We start from the raw sequence: 22,420 nt of genomic DNA, 5'->3' as shown, positions 1-22,420 counted from the left end.
AGAGGGAATCATGATGGTCATCTTCTGACCATTCAGGAAAGCAGCAATACAGGTGTCAAATAGACATTAACACATTCACATGAAGTGGTGATCTTATAAGTCATCATGGAACAAATGGTGAAAAGAGGACACACAAGTGTAAAGTATGTAATAGAGAATTTTCATGTGGGGAGAAGCTCAATAACTTCAAAGACACCTCCACAAACATTTTGCACAGAAGCTATACAAGAACGAAATATGCAGGGGTATGCTTTAACAAAGAAGAAATTTCAACGCTCCCTGGGAAAAAATTGCACAAGTATCAATAATGTAATAACAAGTTTTTGCAAATTGTTGATCTCAAAAGACACAATTGCATTCACTCAGAGGTGAGACTACACAAGTATACAACATGCAGTAATACGTTCTTATTAAACAAAGTAGGAAATAACCTATATAATAATGCTCCTCAGGACCCGCTCACCCAGAAGTGCCAACCTACGAAGTGGGTTATCAGTAATCACCCCCTGCAAATCAGAATATTTTTGGGTCAATTCCAAAGCATGCTTTACCCTTCCCAACAGCAATCTACTCTAAAATATATCATAAAACACAATAAAATTTACACATCACCTGCTGGTTCAGTGATAAAACATTTTTATAGTTTGTTTTTCACCTAGCAGCTGCTTTTCAGTGTAACTTTTCTTGAAGCATCCTTCCTCCTGTGTTGACATTTACATCTTGTGAACCATATGCAATTACAGTGTAGATGTGCTTTAATATAAGCCTGAATTCTGTCAGATTTTTTCTATCAACACTGAAAAGTCTTTCTGAGAAAGAATTATTGTCAGGTAAAATTAATACTGCAGATACAACATTACTTAAGGTTTTATAGTGGAAGAGAGCAGGGTAGAGCTCCTTCATTCACAATAAATTTCACAGCACTTATGCATAGCAAAATGAAGTGACAATCGAATAAGTATCACTGCCAACTCATAAGTATTGAAATGGGGAGGGTTGTGGAGTAATGCTGAAAAGCATCGAAGATATTTCCTTCTGTCAAAAAATATTTCATGATGATGTAGCTTTTCCGTTGTAATTTACCCTTTGACCGTAATACCGGACTCGTAAAGTGAAATCCGTAATAATTACGAACAATCCGTAATAGTTGGCACATCTGCTCACTTGATGAGTTAAACAGAGCATTGTCCCTGCATTGTAGGAGGCCATAGCCCTTAGGGGATTTACAAGGCTATTTTATTTATTTTATTTTTATTTATTTTGTATGAAGATGTGGAGACTGTTTCCTTTCCTCTTATATGTTTCACCATTTGTAAATCAGTACCTAAATGGTTAAGTCTTAAACCTCACAAAATGCAGGAAAGCAGCCTATTTAGGTCACATCTTCTGCCATTATAAATACAGTCTGATACAATGGATCATAGGAAGCAAGACAGAAGGTAAAACTTGAATATGGGTAGAGAAGATTGTACTGAGCGTGAAACCTCCGACAATGTCATGACATCCATGATACAGCGCTCCGGTATAAAACCAAACCCAAACCCCATGGTGCAACAGCCTCGAATGGCCATGGCCTGCCAAGTGACCGCCGCTCAACCCGAAGGCCTGCAGATTACAAGGTGTCGTTTGGTCAGTACAACAGATCCTCTCGGCTGTTATTCTTGGCTTTCGAGACCAGGGCCGCCACCTCACCGTCAGATAGCTCCTCAATTGTAATCACATAAGCTGAGTGGACCTCAAACCCGCCCTCAGATGCTGGTAAAAATCCCTGACCTGGCCAGGAATCAAACCCGGGGCCTCCAGGTAAGAGGCAGGCATCCTACCCCTACACCGCGGGGCTGGCGCCAGCGGTCTGGTATAGGAAATATAAAATAGGAACAAAATACTCCAAGATGGTCGCCAGCCTTGTGTGAGGAGGCAGCACCAGAGGAAGAAGAAAAAAATGATATCAAAGTCTCAATTTTTCATAACTTATGTCAAGAAATGAACAATTTAAATTTTCAGTTTTATGACTTTTATTCCATCTTGTATTTATAGGCAGGAAAGGAGTGGTTAGTTCTATTTTTTTTAAAATGCATGTACTACTATAAACTGGTGAGCAGTCTTATCAGTGAAAGAAGAGTCCAGTATTTTAGGTCATATAACTTTGGAATATGGATTCGGCTCATATTGCATACTAGTTGTACCCTTTGTTGACAGGTCTGCTTCTGTACAATTACAGTAATACTGTTATCTAGCAGAAATGAGTAGCAGCAGATGAGATGGAATACACTTCAACTAACAATAAATGTATTATAAACCACCTATTCAATACATCAAAGTGTTATTACATTTAGAGTTTCCTCATTAATATGAAGTTGTAATCACTCTAAACTCTAAATGTAAATATTCCTTACAGTTTTCTAGTATGATTAATATTAACAGAGACATTTGACATTCCTGTCCTGCTCTTGCAAATATTGCTATACCACTGTATGCTAATGAAATAATATAGGGAGAAACAGCAAGAAAGTTACGGCATTATGCAAGGGACTTCGATGGAAAAGACTGCCCACAATCCACTGCTATACTGCTAGACTAGTAGCAGCATGGTCAGGTGCTCAGTTTCATTACGGCAGGCCTAAATTATTAGAGTTAATAAAGAATGAATTTGAAAAGTAATGTAGATCTTACCTTCCATCAAAGCATCTGTTAAAAATTTTGTCAATTGTTCTCAGTTTACAAAGGAAACAATTAAATGTATCCTCCTAGTTCAACACAAAACATAATTCCAATCATTAGATGGAGCAATAAAATTCAAACATGTTTCGACTCGCTCGAGCCATCTTCAGTGAAATGGGGGGATTAAAGTAATCTACATAATACAAGCTAAAAATGTGCTTAAAGCATAATGAAGGAACAAATGAAAAAACAAAAGAGACAGACAGAAATAACAAAAATAACAATAAACAATCTTTACATCACTAGATGGAGTAATAAATAACTCGCTGAGACAAATTCAGTGAAAAAAAATTAATATAAAACATAATTGAATCCAAAAAATGTGCCAAACCTACGAAGAAAAGAAATTATACAGACGGAAACGAAACAATAAGAGCTAATAGTGAGGATGTGGAACTCTTAGAATAAATTTTTTAGTTTGATAACAGTTTAAAAAAACAGGACGAAATCACTGTGTTGAAAATTCAGGCTTACTGTCTGTCTTTGTAGAAATACCATCCCACGAATGGCTAGGAGGGGAGCAAAAAATCTTGAGAAACCAAGTTTGAAAGGAGACAGCGTGCCAGGTGAAATGTATGTGATAAGTGATGGAAAAACGCCAATGAATTTAAAAGTTTAGAATGACAGCATTCTCAATTTCTTCTCAATTTAGCGGTCCCATTCTGGAAGATTATTTCCAAGGTTGACTAGGTGTGTTTGCCTTATTTTAAATGGTCAGGAGGGCAGCGACAAAATTGAGAAGCTGTGTTAGAGAAATAACAGGTGCATGGTAAACTGTAAGTGACCATAATGGAAACCATCAATGAAGTTCCAATCTGTAATGGAAAAAACAAGGTTGTGTGAGAAACTTGGGCTGATAAGTAAAAAGTGCAAAATGGGTGTGAAGAAACCGTTAACCTTATGGTACTTAAAAGGTGGTTGTCCTCTCGAACCGGCCTGGCCTTCTCAAAGTTAACGGTCCCATTTGTACGACTGAGTCTATTGTTGGCTCAGCTGTGTTTGCAAGGATGAGAGTAGTGCAGGGGGAACGGGGGTGTAGGGCTGGTGGGGAGAGGGTGGGTTGGAGGGGAGAGGGGAGTAGTGGTGAGTTGGAGAGAGGGAGGCAGGGTTTGTTTTTATTATAGAAGTTCTGACAAATATATGGAATGAATGATACAAGTAGAATGTTTTTTTTTTTTTTTTGTTGATTTCATTTAAATTGTGAGAGGGGTTCATAAACTGATCTAAATCGATGTGGATGCTCTAGAGAACGTTGAGCAAGGTGACTTTTTGCTCATAATGCAAGATTTTAAGATCGTTATATATTGATGTGTATTCGTGGCTGAATGCTTTATGATGTTTACTCATAGCTGAAAAACGATTATATTTGAGAGCGTTGCGATGTTCGGCATATCGTATGACAAAATTGTGGCCTGTTTGACCTATATAGCTGGAATTACAGGATTGGCATTCTAATTTGTAAACTCTGGAGTTCAAATATCTATTATTAATGTTATTATTGTTATTGTTGACAGTGTGTGGATAGAAAATGAGTTTGGAGTTGCTGTGAGAGGTTCTAAATGCTATTTGACGTTGTGTTCTTTTAAAATATTAGAAATTTGGTAGATGCTACTATTATTGCAAGTGAATGTGGAAAACTTTTCTTTAGGAGCGGAATCTTTTTCTAGGGTGGTCTTGGGTCTGCTCTTATATCTATTAATGTTTCTGCTGATGAAAGTTCTACCGAAACCGTTGTGTTCTGCAATATTGTAAATAGTATTAATTTGTTTTTTTGTAATTCTTGTGAGATAAAGGAACAAATAGCAAATATTTAAGATTAAATATTATATTTAAGTGGTCCGCCTATTCAATACATATATAATTTATTACATTTAGTACATGTTTCGCTCCCATACATTGTTGTATGATAGGATATTTAAAATAAAATATTGGCAAACTTTGTTAAAGTTGCAAGTCATATAATCAATAAAACTGGTTGAATTATTCATTAAACTCTTGATGATGAAGTTCGTGGGAACTAACAGTTGTATTCATAAAATCTTAAAATGATCATTGTTGTGAATAAGAACTCTTGATTTAAAATATTTCTTGATGAAAGATCTATACAACCTTTGATGGACATTCCTTAATTTTTATATAAAAATGAACATTTCAGGATTTAAAGTCAACACAGGGCCGAAGCAGTAAAGTTATTTGTAGAACTGAATACTATTCTGTCTGAAATTAAAAGAAAAAAACTAAGTGTAAGTAAAGAGAGATGGAAGATGAAATAATATAATGTGATTTAAATCGTGTTGCTTGTTATTCGCCCCAATGTGCAGAAAAGGACGCACTTCTGCTGAGGTAAGTGTGTATCTGATTCCAAACAAGTACTGGTAGTTGCTACGTTGAACGGGGAATGTGGAGGGGAAGTGGGAGGGCGTGTCCTAGGAGGAATGATCTGAGTGTCACCGAGTGTGTGACGTTAAAGTTTGACGTATCTTTCTAACTTTTGCTTTCATTAATTCTTCATACAAGATGTTACACTTCTCAGAAAGAGCATTAATATTACACGTTGGATTGTTCCTTTGGTCCAGATAAATGTAAATTTCCTTATATATATTCTATAAATGGCCTTTATTTATAGTTTTCAAGATTTTAAGGTTTGTAAACATGTGATTGGAGTCTGTCATGTGATCACTCATGGCCGAGTATCTGTTGTATTTCTTGGCCCTGGCATGTTCCTGATATCTTGCAACAAAGTTCCTTCCGGTTTGTCTAATATATGTACTTAAACAACTCGCACATTTCAATTTGTATACACTCCAATTTTGAAATTTATTATTATTAACGATATGGGTGTTATAAAATAATTTTGAGGAGGAAGTAGCTTCTGCAGCTATCAGGAAAGATAGGGCTGACCAGGAGGGGAGGGGATCAAACGAGGTGGGTAGGGTTGAGGCTCTGGTCATGGGGGATTCCATCGTTAGACACGTGGGGAAAGTGTGTGGAGGAAAGGGTATCAGGGTAGAGTGTTATCCAGGAATTAGGTTGAGGCAGATGTTGAGGAAAGTAGAAGAGAGGGAGGAGGGGAAGGAGAAGGTGGTAGTGTTTCACGTTGGTACCAACAACGTAAGGCAAGCTGATATAAGTACCAACATAGTTGGAGATGTGGGGGATCTGGTAAATGCAGCACGGGTGAAGTTTAAGAAAGCGGAGATTGTTATTAGTGGAATACTGTGTAGAAGGGATACTGTCTGGAGGGTGATTGGGGATTTAAATGAGACTATGGAGTGGGTATGTGGGAAACTGGGAGTGAAATTTCTAGATCCTAATGGGTGGGTAGGAGATAGGGATCTGCGCTCAGATGGCCTTCATTTAAACCGCAGTGGTACGTATAAGTTAGGAAATTTGTTTGGAAGGGTAATAGGGAGGTACATTCAGGGAAACGGGATGGCCTAGGGAGCGGTGATAAGGGAACAGGGAACTGGAAATCAAGTAGGGATGACATAAAATTGTTAGTGTTGAACTGTAGAAGTATTGTAAGGAAAGGAATAGAATTAAGTAATTTAATAGATATATATATTTACCAGATATTGTAATAGGAGTTGAATCATGGCTGAGAAATGATATAATGAATGCAGAAATTTTCTCACGGCACTGGAGTGTGTATCGTAGAGATAGGATAGGAATGGTGGGAGGAGGAGTGTTCATTCTGGTGAAAGAAGAATTTGTAAGCTACGAAAAAGTTAAAGATGAGACACATGAAATTCTAGGTGTAAGGCTCATTTCTAAAGATAATAGGCAACTTGATATATTTGGAGTGTACAGATCGGGAAAGGGTAGCACTGACGCGGATTCGGAATTATTTGATAGGATAGTCAGCTATGTGGGAAACGACATGGAAAGAAATGTGATTGTAGCGGGAGATCTGAATTTGCCAGATGTCAATTGGGAAGGAAATGCGAACGACAGGAAGCATGACCAACAAATGGCAAATAAGTTAATATGGGAAGGACAGCTGATTCAGAAAGTGATGGAACCAACCAGAGGGAAAAATATCCTGGATGTCGTGCTGATAAAACCAGATGAGATCTATAGGGAAACTGAAGTAATAGATGGTATTAGTGATCATGAAGCTGTTTTTGTGGTAGTTAAAAATAAATGTGATAGAAAGGAAGGTCTGAAAAGTAGGACTGTTAGGCAGTACCATATGGCTGATAAAGCAGGCATGAGGCAGTTTCTAAAAAGTAACTATGATCGGTGGAAAACGGTAAATAAAAATGTAAACAGACTAGCAAAGAAGGCAGCTAAGGATAACATGATGGCAAACATAATTGGCAGTCATATGAATTTTAGTGAAAAATGGAAGGGTATGTATAGGTATTTTAAGGTAGAAACAGGTTCCAAGAAGGACATTCCAGGAATAATTAATGAACAAGGGGAGTGTGTATGTGAGGATCTTCAAAAGGCAGAAGTATTCAGTCAGCAGTATGTAAAGATTGTTGGTTACAAGGAAAATGTCGAGATAGAGGAGGAGACTAGGGCCAAAGAAGTAATAAAATTTACATATGATAACAATGACATTTACAATAAGATACAAAAGTTGAAAACTAGAAAAGCGGCTGGAATTGATCAGATTTCTGGGGATATACTAAAGACAATGGGTTGGGATATAGTACCATATCTGAAGTACTTATTTGATTATTGTTTGGTCGGAGGAGTTATACCAGATGAATGGAGAGTTGCTATAGTAGCCCCTGTGTATAAAGGAAAGAGTGACAGACATAAAGCTGAAAATTACAGGCCAGTAAGTTTGACATGCATTGTATGTAAGCTTCGGGAAGGCATTCTTTCTGATTATATTAGACATGTTTGTGAAATTAATAACTGGTTCGATAGAAGGCAATTCGGTTTTAGGAAAGGTTATTCCACTGAAGCTCAACTTGTAGGATTCCAGCAAGATATAGCAGATATCTTGGATTCTGGAGGTCAAATGGACTGTATCGCGATTGACCTGTCTAAAGCATTTGATAGGGTGGATCATGGGAGACTACTGGCAAAAATGAGTGCAATTGGACTAGACAAAAGAGTGACTGAATGGGTTGCTATATTTCTAGAAAACAGATCTCAGAGAATTAGGGTAGGTGAAGCTTTATCTGACCCTGTAATAATTAAGAGGGGAATTCCTCAAGGCAGTATTATCGGACCTTTATGTTTTCTTATATATATATAAATGATATGAGTAAAGGAGTGGAATCAGAGGTAAGGCTTTTTGCGGATGATGTTATTCTCTATAGAGTGATAAATAAGTTACAAGATTGTGAGCAACTGCAGCGTGACCTCGAAAATGTTGTGAGATAGACAGCAGGCAATGGTATGATGATAAACGGGGTTAAAAGTCAGGTTGTGAGTTTCACAAATAGGAAAAGTCCTCTCAGTTTTAATTACTGCATTGATGGGGTGAAAGTTCCTTTTGGGGATCATTGTAAGTATCTAGGTGTTAATATAAGAAAAGATCTTCATTGGGGTAATCACATAAATGGGATTGTAAATAAAGGGTACAGATCTCTGCACATGGTTATGAGGGTGTTTAGGGGTTGTAGTAAGGATGTAAAGGAGAGGGCATATAAGTCTCTGGTAAGACCCCAACTAGAGTATGGTTCCAGTGTATGGGACCCTCACCAGGATTACCTGATTCAAGAACTGGAAAAAATCCAAAGAAAAGCAGCTCGATTTGTTCTGGGTGATTTCTGACAAAAGAGTAGCGTTACAAAAATGTTGCAATGTTTGGGTTGGGAAGAATTGAGAGAAAGAAGAAGAGCTGCTCGACTAAGTGGTATGTTACATGTTATAATTCTCATGTTAGGTCCGTATTGAAATGTACGTAAATACAAAGTATGTTACAAGTGTTTATTTATATATCCACCTATTCAATACAAAGAGATCTTTTTAGAAATGAAATATTATTATAAAATGTTAAGGGACATGTTTTGCCCATATTAAGGGCATCATCAGCCTCAAATTCAAACCTGTATGTTGAAAAATCAGGATCCTGGTTGCTCTTACAAGCCATAAAAAGAGGATATCATTATAGGTGTCAGTCTAAACATACAAAATATTAGAATGTCCTTGGCTAAAATTGCAGTATCAAGCTGCATGTCATAAGTTCACATGAATATACTTTCCGGAGCGTCGAAATACTTGTTGGAGTAGGGTAGTAAACAGCTCAGTCTTTATAATGAAACAGAAATGTGCCTCCTTGAAGATGATAAGAAAAAGCAAAGCTGATACACTGTTACAGATGTCAATATCGTATGTTGTGATAAGACAACAGATCTCTTAAATGGCTGTTCAGCTGCCTATAGTCTATTTAACTGGCTGAAGGAGTGAAAGTCAAATGTGTTATGATAAGATAACAGTCTTCCTTACGTAATTGTGGGAGCAAGGAAAAAGCATTCGGTCCTTTTGTCTTCACACCAAAGAGCTCTATCAACGTCGATAAACCTTTGACTTTTGTCCTTCAAATAAGATAAATACATCTATAGACAACCGAATGCTTTTTCCTTGCTCCCACAATTACGTAAGGAAGACTGTTATCTTATCATAACACATTCGACTTTCACTCCTTCAGCCAGTTAAATAGACTATAGGCAGCTGAACAGCCATTTAAGAGATCTGTTGTCTTATCACAACATACGATATTGACATCTGTAACAGTGTATCAGCTTTGCTTTTTCTTATCATCTTCAAGGAGGCACATTTCTGTTTCATTATAAAGACTGAGCTGTTTACTGCCCTACCCCAACAAGTTTTTCAACACTCCGGAAAGTATATTCATGTGAACTTATGACATGCAGCTTGATACTCCAATTTTAGCCAAGGACATTCTAATATTTTGTATGTTTAGACTGACACCTATAATGATATCTCTTTTTATGGCTTGTAAGAGCAATCAGGATCCTGATTTTTCACCATACAGGTTTGAATTTGAGGCTGATGATGCCCTTAATATGGGCAAAACATGTCCCTTAACATTTTATAATAATATTTAATTTCTAAAAAGATCTCTTTGTATTGAATAGGTGGATATATAAATAAACACTTGTAACATACTTTGTATTTAAGTGGTATGTTCTGAGCTGTCAGCGGAGAGTTGGCATGGAATGACATTAGTAGACGAATAAGTTTGAATGGCGTTTATAAAAGTAGGAAAGATCACAATATGAAGATAAAGTTGGAATTCAAGAGGACAAACTGGGGCAAATATTCATTTATAGGAAGGGGAGTTAGGGATTGGAATAACTTACCAAGGGAGACGTTCAATAAATTTCCAATTTCTTTGAAATCATTTAGGAAAAGGCTAGGAAAGCAACAGATAGGAAATCTGCCACCTGGGCGACTGCCCTAAATGCAGATCAGTATTGATTGATTGATTGATTGATTGATGTTGTTAGCCCTAAAAGCGATTCTTAAATTATGTCTCTTGAATAAATTCATAATCCTATATACTTTACTGTTGTTATATGTGAATACAGCATATTTCTTCTTCTCTTCTTCTTTTTGTTCTTTTACTAAAGTAGTCACAGGTTTATTTTATATTTTATTTGTAATCTCGTGTACAAATTCTTTTTTGTAGCCATTCTTATATGCTATATAGTATACAGTATTAATTTCTTTTTTAGATCCGAAGCTGAAAGAGGAACATTAAATGCTCTGTAAATCATACTAAAGAAACCAGCTCTTTTATGAGCTCCCAGATGTATAGAATCATTTTTGATCATGTTAACGGTCTGCGTTGGTTTCCTAAAAATATTAAATAATAGGTTTTTATTATTTCTAGTAACTTTCAAGTCTAAATAATTTAAGTGTTATCTACTTCAGAATTGAGTGTGAACTTAACAGATGGATCAAGAGAGTTAAGTTGGTTTAAAAAAGCCTGACCGTTAGTTATTCTTTCATTTAATATCACAAAGGTGTCATCTACATATCTAGACCAATGGTATAATCCTTCACATTTATCGATAATTTTAGTTTTTTCCATGTGATAGATGTAAATTTTGGCTAAGATGCCTGATGCTGGGGCACCCATCGGAAGACTTCTTTGTCGGTAGACTTTGTCGTTAAACATAAAATAGTTATTGTTTAAGACAATGCCTTTCTTGAAGACTCAAGTGGCTAAATTGGATCAAATTCTCTTTAATAATGTTAATGGTTTCTTTTTCCAGAATAACAGACGAGTGTATTGTGTGATTGGAATTTAACTCTAAAATTTTTAGTAGCATTACAGAATTCGAAGAATTCTTTATAGATTTATTGTTGTAAAATTTCAAATGTGTTCGAAGAAATTTGTGAACATATTGTGACACTTTAAAAGTTGGACTAGTCTTATAATTTATAATAGGTCTGATGGGTATCCCTGGTTTATGTATTTTTGGCATCACTCTAGCAGTAGGAAGTCCAGGGTTCATACTGAACAGCTTTTTAGTTTCCTGTTCATTCATTAGTTGTTTCAACATTTTTTGGAGTCCATTAGTGGGATCTTTCTTAACTATTGAAATATTGCTTTCTGAGAAGAATAGTTCTGTTTTTTTGACATATTGAGTTTTGTCCAAAATGACTGTAAAATTACCTTTAACGGCCTTTATAACTATAAGATTATTATCTTGAATCTTTCATTTAAGTTCTTTTAATTGTCTATTATTAGTATGTTTAGGTTCATCTTTTCTATCAGAGTTGACTAAGGCATCCTTTAGTTTCTTTATAATTTCAACCCGTATTTCTTCTTGTTAGTCTAGGGGTAATTTTTGTATTGATTTTTCTATATCTGCAACTGTATCTATCCTGTCTTTTAGTTTATTAGAATGGGGCCAATTATGTTTAGGTCCATTACTAAGGATAGTTTCTTCTGTTATACTGAAGGGAATGTCAGATAAATTCTTAATGGGTGGATGGAATTGGGTTTCTATTATTGTGTTCTCCCTTGGTTTGGCAGAAGTATGGGCTCTTAATTTCTTGTCCAAATTACTTTGTTTAATATGGTTTAAGTTTAAAGTTTAAGTGTTTTTGGTAAGAGTCCCATTCAATTGGGCCCAATGACAAAGGGCTTTGAAATGTGTCTCATGTACTAAATGTAATAAATTATGTATGTATTGAATAGGTGGACCACTTAAATATAATATTTAAGTTAATCCAAATACAGCAGAGACAATACGTGACACTTCCGGATTTAGCCTTGTTAAAATGGGAGGCAAGTCACAAGTGGCACTTCTAGTGACTTGACCTGAAAATTCACGCTAAATTCAAATACCAATGGAAATGTATATATGGAAATGGATAAATTGCATTTAGAAAGTAAGTGTTACTAAGATATTAACTTCAAAGTTGCTAAAGCAATTCTGGATAAATGAATGAAGAATTATTTAACATGTTATTATTTAAAGACTGAAATTAGACATATAATCAAGATGTGAAATGGACTGCTGTGAAAGAACTTGATCTTCCATTTATGCATTACTTTTTAGCTTTAGAATTCCTGCCTAAACGTTCACGGCTAGATTTTTCTTTTTTCTTATTTAAAAGCATTGTATCATCATATTAAAACACTTGTCAACAAAAATATCGGCACATTCCTTACACACATGATTCAATGAATTTATATTTAAGAGCTGGACAATTTTCCTTTTAACTTGAAGCCTACTAACAGAAAGAAAATCTATAAATTTAGCCTCAAAAACATTCAAACTTTCCCTATAAGCAGTACTTGCCATAATGCCATTACATTAGGGTAAAGCAAATTTCATCATCATATTGTTTCAACAAAATAGGTACATTTCTTAAATCACCCATATTTTCTTCAGTGCTTGACAACGCATTATGGCATTCCAAATGGGGTAACTTGGAACACAACCAGCCACACTCATATGCATATGTATTTTCCTGAATTAAATCAAACCCACAGATCACACCTGCAACAACACATCGGTTTTGAAGGTTAACTGCTGCACTATACAATAAAATATGCATATTATATTTTAATCCACTTAAAATATGGGTTGAGCAGGTCAGAAGATTATGAAGTACTATAAAAATCTCTTTGTCACTGGAAGAATATATATGCAAACACAATATTACTTACATTTTCTTGTCATGAGGGGAACGGAAGAAAGACCGCGAATCCTTCTGCGCTTCATAGTTATTGCAGCCAATCACAGCACATACCTTTCCCCTCATTTGAGAGGAGATATCAAGGAATGACACACGCTACTATTTAATTATGTCAGCTCACTGAAAACACATAAATAACACCAAAAACTTCACACACAAATACACGTGCTCTTATGACAGAATCAGTAGTTCTCAGGTCAATCCGCTAGAGAGAGCTCTAATAGCTGTTCCTCGATATCTCACTGAGTGTCGCGTATTGTCTTTACTGTATTTGGTTAATCTTAAATATTTGCTATTTGATTTATAGTCAATATGAGATTATTATCTAAAATGAAGCTGTTAAAGCTTGTTACATGTACGATAAAGGAACAGTTAATGCTCTGAGTACCATGCTATTGTAAGCTGCTTTCATATATATGTCTGGGTGCACGGAAGTTTGTTGGATGGGATTGATGGTGTGGCTAGGTTTCCTGTATATATTAAAGGATGTTGTTGCTGCTGCGCATAATGGTTAAGTCCAGGTAATTGAGGGCAATATTGTTTTCTGACTCTGTGGTGAATTTTATAAGTGGGTCAATGGAGTTGAGAAATTCAAGTACAGTACTGTGTTGCTGTTAGTAACATGGGAGTCTAAAATAACAAACGTGTCTTCTACAAAGCGTGTCCAGTGTTGAATGCTGTTAATTTTACCAATGATGTGAGAATGTTCTAAATGATCGATGTAAATATCTGCAAGGATCTCTGAAGCTGGTGACCCCATGGGAAGATCTCTATCTGTTGGTAAATGACATTATTGAAAATAAAGAAACTGTTATTCAATGTAAACTTCAGAATCCAAATAAATTCATCTATTTTGCCTATACTTAAATTGCTGAATTTGGAAAGATTGTTCTTAATCAATTATAGTGTTGTTAACGGGCACATTAACATGCATGTTAGTAATGTCAAATGAATGAAGAATGTGGTGTTTGTATAAATTAAAGTGTTTAATTTTATTGCAAAATTCTATGGAATTCTTTACTGATGTATTGGCTTGAAAACAATAGTGTGATTTGAGGAAATTGTGAATGAACCGAGATACCTCATAGGTCGGACTATTTCCGAAACTGATAATGGGTCTAATGGGAATATCGGCTTTCCAACTCATCACCACTCCCCCCTACCCACCCCCACCCCCACCCTCTCCCCACCAGCCCTGCACCCCCCTTCCCCCTCTGCTCCTCCCATCCTTACAAATACAGCTGTGCCAACTATAGGCTCGATTGTACGAACGGAATGGTTAACTTTGTGAAGGCCAAGCCGGTTCAAGAGAACAACCACCTTTTAAGTACCACAAGTTCAATGTTTTCTTCACACCCATTTTACACTTTTTTACTTATCAGCCCAAGTACTCACACAACCTCGTTTTTTCCATTACAGATTGGAAATTCATTGACGGTTTCCACTATGGTCACTTACAGTGTACCATGCACCTGTTACTTCTTTAACATAGCTTCTCAATTTTGTCACTTCCCTCCTGACCATTTAAAATAAGGCAAACACACCTAGTCAACCTTGGAAATAATCTTCGAGAACGGAACTGCTAAACTGAGAAGGAATTGCTGTTATTCTAAAATTTTTAATTTATCGGTGTTTTTCCATCACTTATCACATGCATTTCACCTGGCACGTTGTCTCCTCTCAAACTTGGTTTTTCAAGATTTTTCACTCCCCTCCTAGCCATTTGTGCGATAGTGTTTCTACAAAGACAGACTGTCAGCCTGAATTTTCAACACAGTGATTTCGTCCTGTATTTTGAACTGTTATCAAACTAAAAAAAATTATTTTAAGAGGTCCGCAACCTCACTATTAGCACTTATTGTTTCGTTTCCGTCTGTATGATTTCTTTTCTTTGTAGGTTTAGCACATTTTTTGGATTCAATTATGTTTTACATTAACCTTTTTTCCCTGAATTTGTCTCAGCGAGTCATTTATTACTCCATCTAGTGATGTAAATATTGTATATTGTTATAGTTTTTATTTCCGTCTGTTTCTTTTGTGTTTTCATTTGTTCCTTCATTATGTTTTTAGCACATTTTTAGCTTGTATTATGTATATTACTTTAACCCCCCCCCCCCTCTTATTTCAATGAAGATGGCTCAAATGAGTCGAAACATGTTTGAATTTTATTGCTCCATCTAATGATGGAATTATGTTTTGTATTGATTTAGGAGGATACATTAATTTTTTTCCTTTGTAAAGTAAAAACCATCAATACGGAATGATTCTAATATCTTGTAATCGTTCTCAGTACAAACGTTGCATCAGCGTAACAAAATTAGAAACACTTGTTGCATCTCTGATTCTGACATTCCATGTATCAGTTGTCTGATTTCATTCTCCAGGGCTTCAAGAGGACATGGATTGTTCTTGTACACTTTCTGTATTAAAATTCTCCACAAATAAAAAACAGACACAGGTATGATGGGACCGAAGTCCACAACTAATTATTAGCTCAGTGAACACCTGTTCTAATGTATACATTGACTGATGAACTGTATGGGTAGTAGAGTTATCTTGCTGGAAGTAGGCATACTGCTTTTTTCCTCAGTCTGGCTGCAGTATGCACACACTGTACTGTTCAGAGTTAACTGTATCATAAATTATAAATTATTCTGTGTCCAGTATTGCCACACCAAATGCTAACTTTCTGATTGTGAAGAGGAATTTTATGCACTAAATGAGGATTGTCAATGTCCCAGTACCTTGGATTCTGAGAATTCACATAGCCACTTAAATGGAAATGAGCTTTGTCGTCCATAATTAAAAGATCATGGGCAGACTGCAGCATTCACCAACAGAAATTTATGTGGACAGTTGGATCCTGTGGTAATTGATGAACCACTGACACTTTGTAAGGATAACAGTCCCTGTAATGTTGATCTTTGTGAAATACCACACTCCTGCAGCAATTGGGATTTCTGTGGGCTGACGTCCATTCTTGTTTGAATATATTAATCCCCTCTTGTGTGGTTCTCTCTTTTTGTTTACAACAGACCCTGTTTGTCACACCAAAGAAATGATGTAGAAATTTGCAAACAGTTCTGTCATATGATTTCTTCTTCTTTTACTGCTTTTCCCACACCTGTGGGGTCATGGGTGCAAGCTGTGTTGTACATCTGGATTTGGCCCTGTTTTACGGTCAGATGTCATTCCTGACATACCTTATGTGGAGGGATGTAATCACTATTGTGTGTTCCTGTGGTGGTTGGTAGTGTAACTTAAAAGCTTTTCAGTCTGTCAAACACATAAATTCAATATAAAATATGACACAATAACAGAACTGTAAAAAAAAGTACACACTGTGTTACGTTTAACTGAGTTGACACTGGAAAGTAAGGCTTCCTTCTTAACAAAAAATAATTTAAAATGGTTGGTATTGTGGTGTGTTGTCTGAATATAAAGAGAAGAGTGTTGGGACAAACACAAAGACCCAGTCCTTGAGTCAGAGGAGTTAATCACACGTGATTAAAATCCCCAACCTGGCTGGGAATCGAACCTGGGACCCTCTGAATCAAAGGGCTCAACAATGACCATTCAGTCAAGGAGTCATATTGTCATATGATTTCCTCCTTAGGAGAAATGTCTCAATTAGAAATACCCATTGTCCTATACTACACGTCACCATCAATGATGGGAGGAGTACGAGAAAAATGTAACTGGGCTAAATATTTTACTCAATTAAAATTACAAATTACTTCTTCAACCAGTAACGAGTAAAATTACAATTTACAGTTCATTTACAGAACACTAGTCTTAAGGAAATCACTGATATTTTTTTTCTCATGGGGCTAGGATAATACAAAAGTGTGTGTGTGTTTTTTTACCATAGAGACAGGGTAATGGTTATCATCACTAGGTGAAACCAAACAGGATAGTTTGTAACTTTCAAAATGATATTTTCCCATCATATTCATTTTAGTTAATGACTTTTAGCATTTAAGATAATTTGCAATTTATTTTTAAAATAAAATATTGGTTCTAAATTTCTTATGGCTAGCCTTTGACCTCTTTGGGGAGGAAAGTACATCTTTGCATTTACTGAAAAGATGTGTTACAGAGGAACTTGAAGAAATACCTGTGGTTAATTTTAAGAACATCGTTGGAATAAGTTTGATGTCTTCGGAAGTACTGGATCGTTTTTTAACCTCAAGATCTACAGCAAGAGTGCTCAGGAACCTGAGATATCTACAAAATTATCTTCACTTAAAAGTGCTACATGAACTTCTATTATTAATTCTTCAAGAAAAGTGTCATAAGTGTTACAATTAACTTTTTTGTTTTTTGTGTGTTGACTTCTTGCCATTTTTGTATCGGCTGATGATGACATGGATATATGTCAAAACCAGTCACATAACATATTAAACATGTTGCTACATTAATTTGTGCAACAAGAGTATTGTATTGAATAGGTGGAACATCTTTCTCTCTTTTTAGCATTATAATTATTAGTTCAATACGGATCAGTGATGAAGTTTTTAACTTTAAATGAGGTAAGAAAGTACCGATACCTCATCCAGATCTGGTGATGCTACTAATTCTGTTAGAGTAGAACTGAGAAAAGTTTCATCATCATTTACTTTTTCCTTGATTCCATCATTTACTAGAAAGTAATGATTACTGGAATGTAACAATTTTATTTTATGAGGTAAATTACAAGTAAGAATTATTTTTTGTAAAAAGTAATGATTAGAAGTAAAAATGGCTAAGAATGTAATCATTACAAATACTGTAATCTGATTACTTTTACTCAATTACTTCCCAACTCTGGTCATCATACCGATAGCTAACACAAATAATGTTCAACAACAAGTGTAGGAATCCAACACTAATAACATGTGCTCAACAAGAACTCCACTCATAAACTATACATTCAAAATCAAATCAAAATCTCTTTATTTGCAAATGAGGTGTCTACCTCGGTGGCAAATGGTACACTAAAATACATTATTGTCAAGCACTAAATATTAAATTAACAAGAGAAGAAAATTTTCCTATAATACAATATTATACAATTTACGCTAACAATGTTTTCTATTAAACACACAGCTCATCCTTAATAAATCTATATTGTTTACAAAATTCTACTTATAATATCTCCTGTACTACTTACAAATATAGTCAACTGATATACAGTATGTGGAATTACTTCAAATGATACTATACAACTGGTATAAGATTAATATTTACATTGCATTTATTTATTTACTTTTTTTTTTTTTTTTTTTTTTTTTACCCATTCTGGATCCTAAGTAGCATAATGACCTGCTGTGTCTTAACCAGAGCCCCTTTTTCCACCACTTTTCAGAGTTCCTGAAGGGCCTTCACAGCTATAGAAGTATTTAATTTGAACATCAGCCAATAACAATCTACAGACTAGAAAAATATAAGAGTGTATCTAAAAAACAGGCACAACTAAAAAGTATTGAGAATTTGAAATTGTCCTTTCTAAAGCAAACACTTTGTCTATCTGCTCCCTGCCACCTCCTACAAGAACTGCTGCAAAGGAGGAGGATTTCTACCTGAGCAACGCCATGAGTGGACACAAGGAGGTTATCAACTGAGACACTTAATGACTAGGTTTGCCATCCATGAGTTTCATTATAAATTGTGTAAAATGAAATATTTTTATGAACATTGCATTGATTGTAAGTGCAGGAGATGTGGTGAACTCTGTGAAAGATACCATGTTCTATGGTGCAAATTGACGACAGAATCAATAAGGTTATTCTGTACGGAAGTTAAATACTTTGTCCGTGCTCACTGAGCGTAATTAAATATTTATTGTTTAAACATTCAATAGAGGATTCTGGCAACATTTAGTAAATTCAAAGAGGCTTGCAGACTGAACACTGAAAGGCATAACAGTCTATGATGATGATGTATTCAATCCATATGCTTACCGCTAACCATGCTCACTGCCGTTGCGTGACAGTACCAGCAAGGGCTGGTAACTCTTTGCTGCCTCTCCCCACCTATCCCTGAACTTAAATACTGGGTTTTGGGTAATTCTGTTTAGCCATTTTTCCATTATGTAATAAAGAGATAGACAATAATTAAACTGAACATACTTTTGACTTTTGTACACCTAATCTAAGACAGAAATGAAGTATAATACAAAAATCTGAAGTATACAGAAAAAATTCTAATTTATTTACATAGATTCACTTAAAGCACAACCTAGAAGTAATAGTTCATAATCCATTCATAATCCACATATTTCCATTAATGATGCTACCTGTGGCTTCATCTAATAGTTAAGTATAAATATCCAATATATTTATAGTGAATGTTAATTTAAAATCAGACAGATATTTTAGTCATGTCAATATAACAGAATAGAACAAAGTTGGTTACAGCTTCAGGGTATAATCAAGTTTTTCTTACCTCTCAGAGCAACCACAGTTTGTTCCAAGTGCCTCATTTGCTGTCGTTCTTTCTCTTGAATACATGAGTAGTGTTTTGCATTCATTTGCAGTCGTGAACTCAAGGAGTTTGCTGCTTCAACTGTTCTAGCTAAATATTTGTGATCTTCTTCTAGTTTCTGCAACTGGCTGAAAATATTTAATATCTGAAACATCATTTCAATAAAATAAAAAAAAGGAAAATAAAATTTCCTATGCAAGAACTGGATTTTCCCTGAACTTAAGAATGAATTGCTTATCCGAGTTTCTCAGAGCAGGAAAAGTGGCAGAGGCAAGCAGTGGCTGATTTTGGGAGGAAGTAGGGAAGGCTAGGGTCCCTACAAATGTAGTATACCTACCCTTAGTCGCATTCGTTACAGGAACAGGGATGAGGTGAGATGAATATATAAGGCATGTTTTTATGGCTGGATACCCTTCCTGACACCAATCTCAGTTGAGGAGCTAATGTATGAAGGTGAATGAAATTGGGAAAGGAGGTGAAAGGAATTGGCTCTGGCCTATGAATAGGAACTGTCATGGAATTTGCCTGGAAGTGAACAAGGAGGTGAGCTGCATTATCCGTTTCAACCATATACCAGCCCTCCTGCCATTCTTAAATTTCTGGCAGTACCGGGAATCGAACCCGGGCCCCCGAGGATGGCAGCTAATAACACTAACCGTTATGCTACGGAGGAGGACAACGACCCACTGTGTGATTGCTTAACGTGATGAAAGAGGAAGGGAATGAGTCATCATATCCAGTAGTCTGTGCCTGGTTATTCCATGTGAGATTTGTGCTGGACAAAGCAGAGGCGGGACAGGTTTTTCTCCAGATACTACAGTTTTCCCTGTCATCTTTCATTCCAGCAACACTCTCCATTATCATTTAATTTCATTTCATCTGTCAGTCATTAATCATTGCCCCAGAGGAGTACAACAGGCCTCAGCAGCCAGCACAATTCCTATCCTCGTCGCAAGATGGGGGCTTCATTCATTCCATCCTTGACCTGGTCAATGACTGGAAAACAGGTTGTAGGTTTTCATTTTTCATTTTTCATTTGTACAGTTACAGTATTTTCCTGTGCACTATTGTATTGTTTTGAGTGAGCGTGTAATGGCTTGAAAATGGAAGAAAGTGGTTATTTCCATGGACAAAAAGTTAGAAGCATTAAACAGGCTGGACAAAGGAGAACTTTTGAAAAATATTGCTGTAGACTGTGGCGTAGAGATTTCAGCTGTGTCTGATTGGAAGAAAAACTGAAAAGAAATTGAAGACTTCTGTTTTAAAATGATGACGAAAGATAGTTTAGAGAATCATGCCATAGTAAAGAAAAAAACTAAAAAACCAAACCCCATGGCACTTAATGCCCTTGAAAGGGCTTTGGCCTGCCCCGTGACTGCTGCTCAGCTCGAAGACCTGCAGATTACGAGGGGCCGTAGGGTCAGCACGACGCATCCTCTCGGCTGTTATTCTGGGCTTTCGAGACCGGGGCCGCCATCTTACCATCAGATAGCTCCTCAATTCTAATCACGTAGGCTGAATTGACCTCGAGCCAGCCCTCAGGTCGAGAGAAAAATCCCTGACCTGGCCAGGAATCGAACCCAGGGCCTCCGGGTGAGAGGCAGGCACGCTACCCCTACACCACGGGGCCGGCCATAGTAAAGAAAGCAAGAAATGAATCTCTAGAATGAATGAATCTGTAGATTCATGTGGTTTAGTGATAAAAGGGAGCATGGCGCTCTGATTTTAGGGCTGATTTTACAAGAAAAGGCGCTTAGTTTAAACAGCAAGCCAGCAAATGGAGATCCTAACTTCACAGCCAGTCAGGGTTGGTTGGAAAGGTGGAAAGCTCATTATGGCAGTTTCATAAAGGAATTTCAAGACATTATTTGCTCCGATAACTTAATGTCAGATCAGATATATAACGCCGATGAATCTGGGCTGTTTCATCGCATGCTACAAAATAAGACACTAGCGTCTAAATTAGATGAATTGGCAAGGGGTTATAAAAGAAGTAAAGATTGCATTACAATTATGGCATGTGCCAATGCATCTGGGGGATATAAATTTCTTCTCCTGTTAATAGGGAAATAAAAAAACCCTGTGCTCTTAAAAATGTGAATTGATCTGCCTTGCCGGTTTTTTACACATCCCAAAAGAATGCGTGGGTGGACAGTGGAACTTTCAAAAACTGGTTCCAAGAAGACTTCATGCTGAACATAACAAGGTTTTTAATGAAACAAGGTTTGCCACTGAAGGCCATTTTGTTCACTGACAATGCGCCGTCACATCCGGGAGTATAATAATTGGTCAATGGGGATATCCGAGTGAAATGTCTGCCATCTAATGTAACAGCTCTGTTGCAACCAATGGACTAAGGTGTATTGGAAAACATCAAGCAGTTATACAGGAGGCAGCTGCTCAGCAAACTGATTGAAGAAGAGGGGGAATATGGTGTAATTTTAGTATTGAAATCAATAAATATGAAAGACATTATTTATATTATCGCATCTGCATGGGATCAAGTTAGTGAAATGACAATTAAAAAGTCTTGGAAACATCTATGGGCTTCTATCTGTGCATCTACCACCAAGGTTTGTAAAGTTGTGGACTCTTCTGAGTTCCTTGACACATTTGCATGCATTCCCAGATGCTCGGATGTAAATAGAATGATGTATATGCTTGGTTGAAAAATGACTGTAATTCAGGCTACGGCATAATGACAAAAGAAGATATTATTGCCTTTTGTTCCTTGGCAGCTGACGAGAGTGATGGTGAATTCGAAAATGAAACTGACGCTCCATCGGAAGAAACAATGACTCATGGAGAGGCAACAATGCAGCTGGACAAACTGATGGCCTATTTAGAATCCCAAACTGAAACCACACCGACATAACTGATGTTCACAACTAGGTATTTTTTATTTTCCACCTTGTCGATACACTAAATTGCTTAAGGCAACTTATTGGTTAAAAGTGGTACATGTTTCGTATATTATAAACATCTTCAGCCACATAATATTGTCAATCTTCTTATGTTAATTTTAAGGACACTTCCTCTAAAGCATTGATACTTTGTCATTATATGAATTTTTCATCTAAAGAGTGTT

At 36.3% G+C, this 22,420-nt stretch overlaps 1 protein-coding gene across 1 annotated transcript in view; it reads right to left on the bottom strand.

Moving 5' to 3' along the window:
* Positions 1 to 22,420, bottom strand: part of LOC136872205 (paramyosin) — a 294,381-nt gene that overhangs the window by 44,128 nt on the left and 227,833 nt on the right. Inside the window, exon 5 of the mRNA XM_067146038.2 lies at positions 19,294 to 19,460. Within this exon, the coding sequence (XP_067002139.2) occupies positions 19,294 to 19,460 (167 nt within the window). The remainder of the gene's footprint in view (positions 1 to 19,293; positions 19,461 to 22,420) is intronic.

The sequence above is a fragment of the Anabrus simplex genome, chromosome 4 (genome assembly GCF_040414725.1).
Source record: "Anabrus simplex isolate iqAnaSimp1 chromosome 4, ASM4041472v1, whole genome shotgun sequence".
NCBI classification, from domain to species: Eukaryota; Metazoa; Arthropoda; class Insecta; order Orthoptera; family Tettigoniidae; genus Anabrus; species Anabrus simplex.
This window is presented reverse-complemented; position numbering and strand designations above follow the sequence as displayed.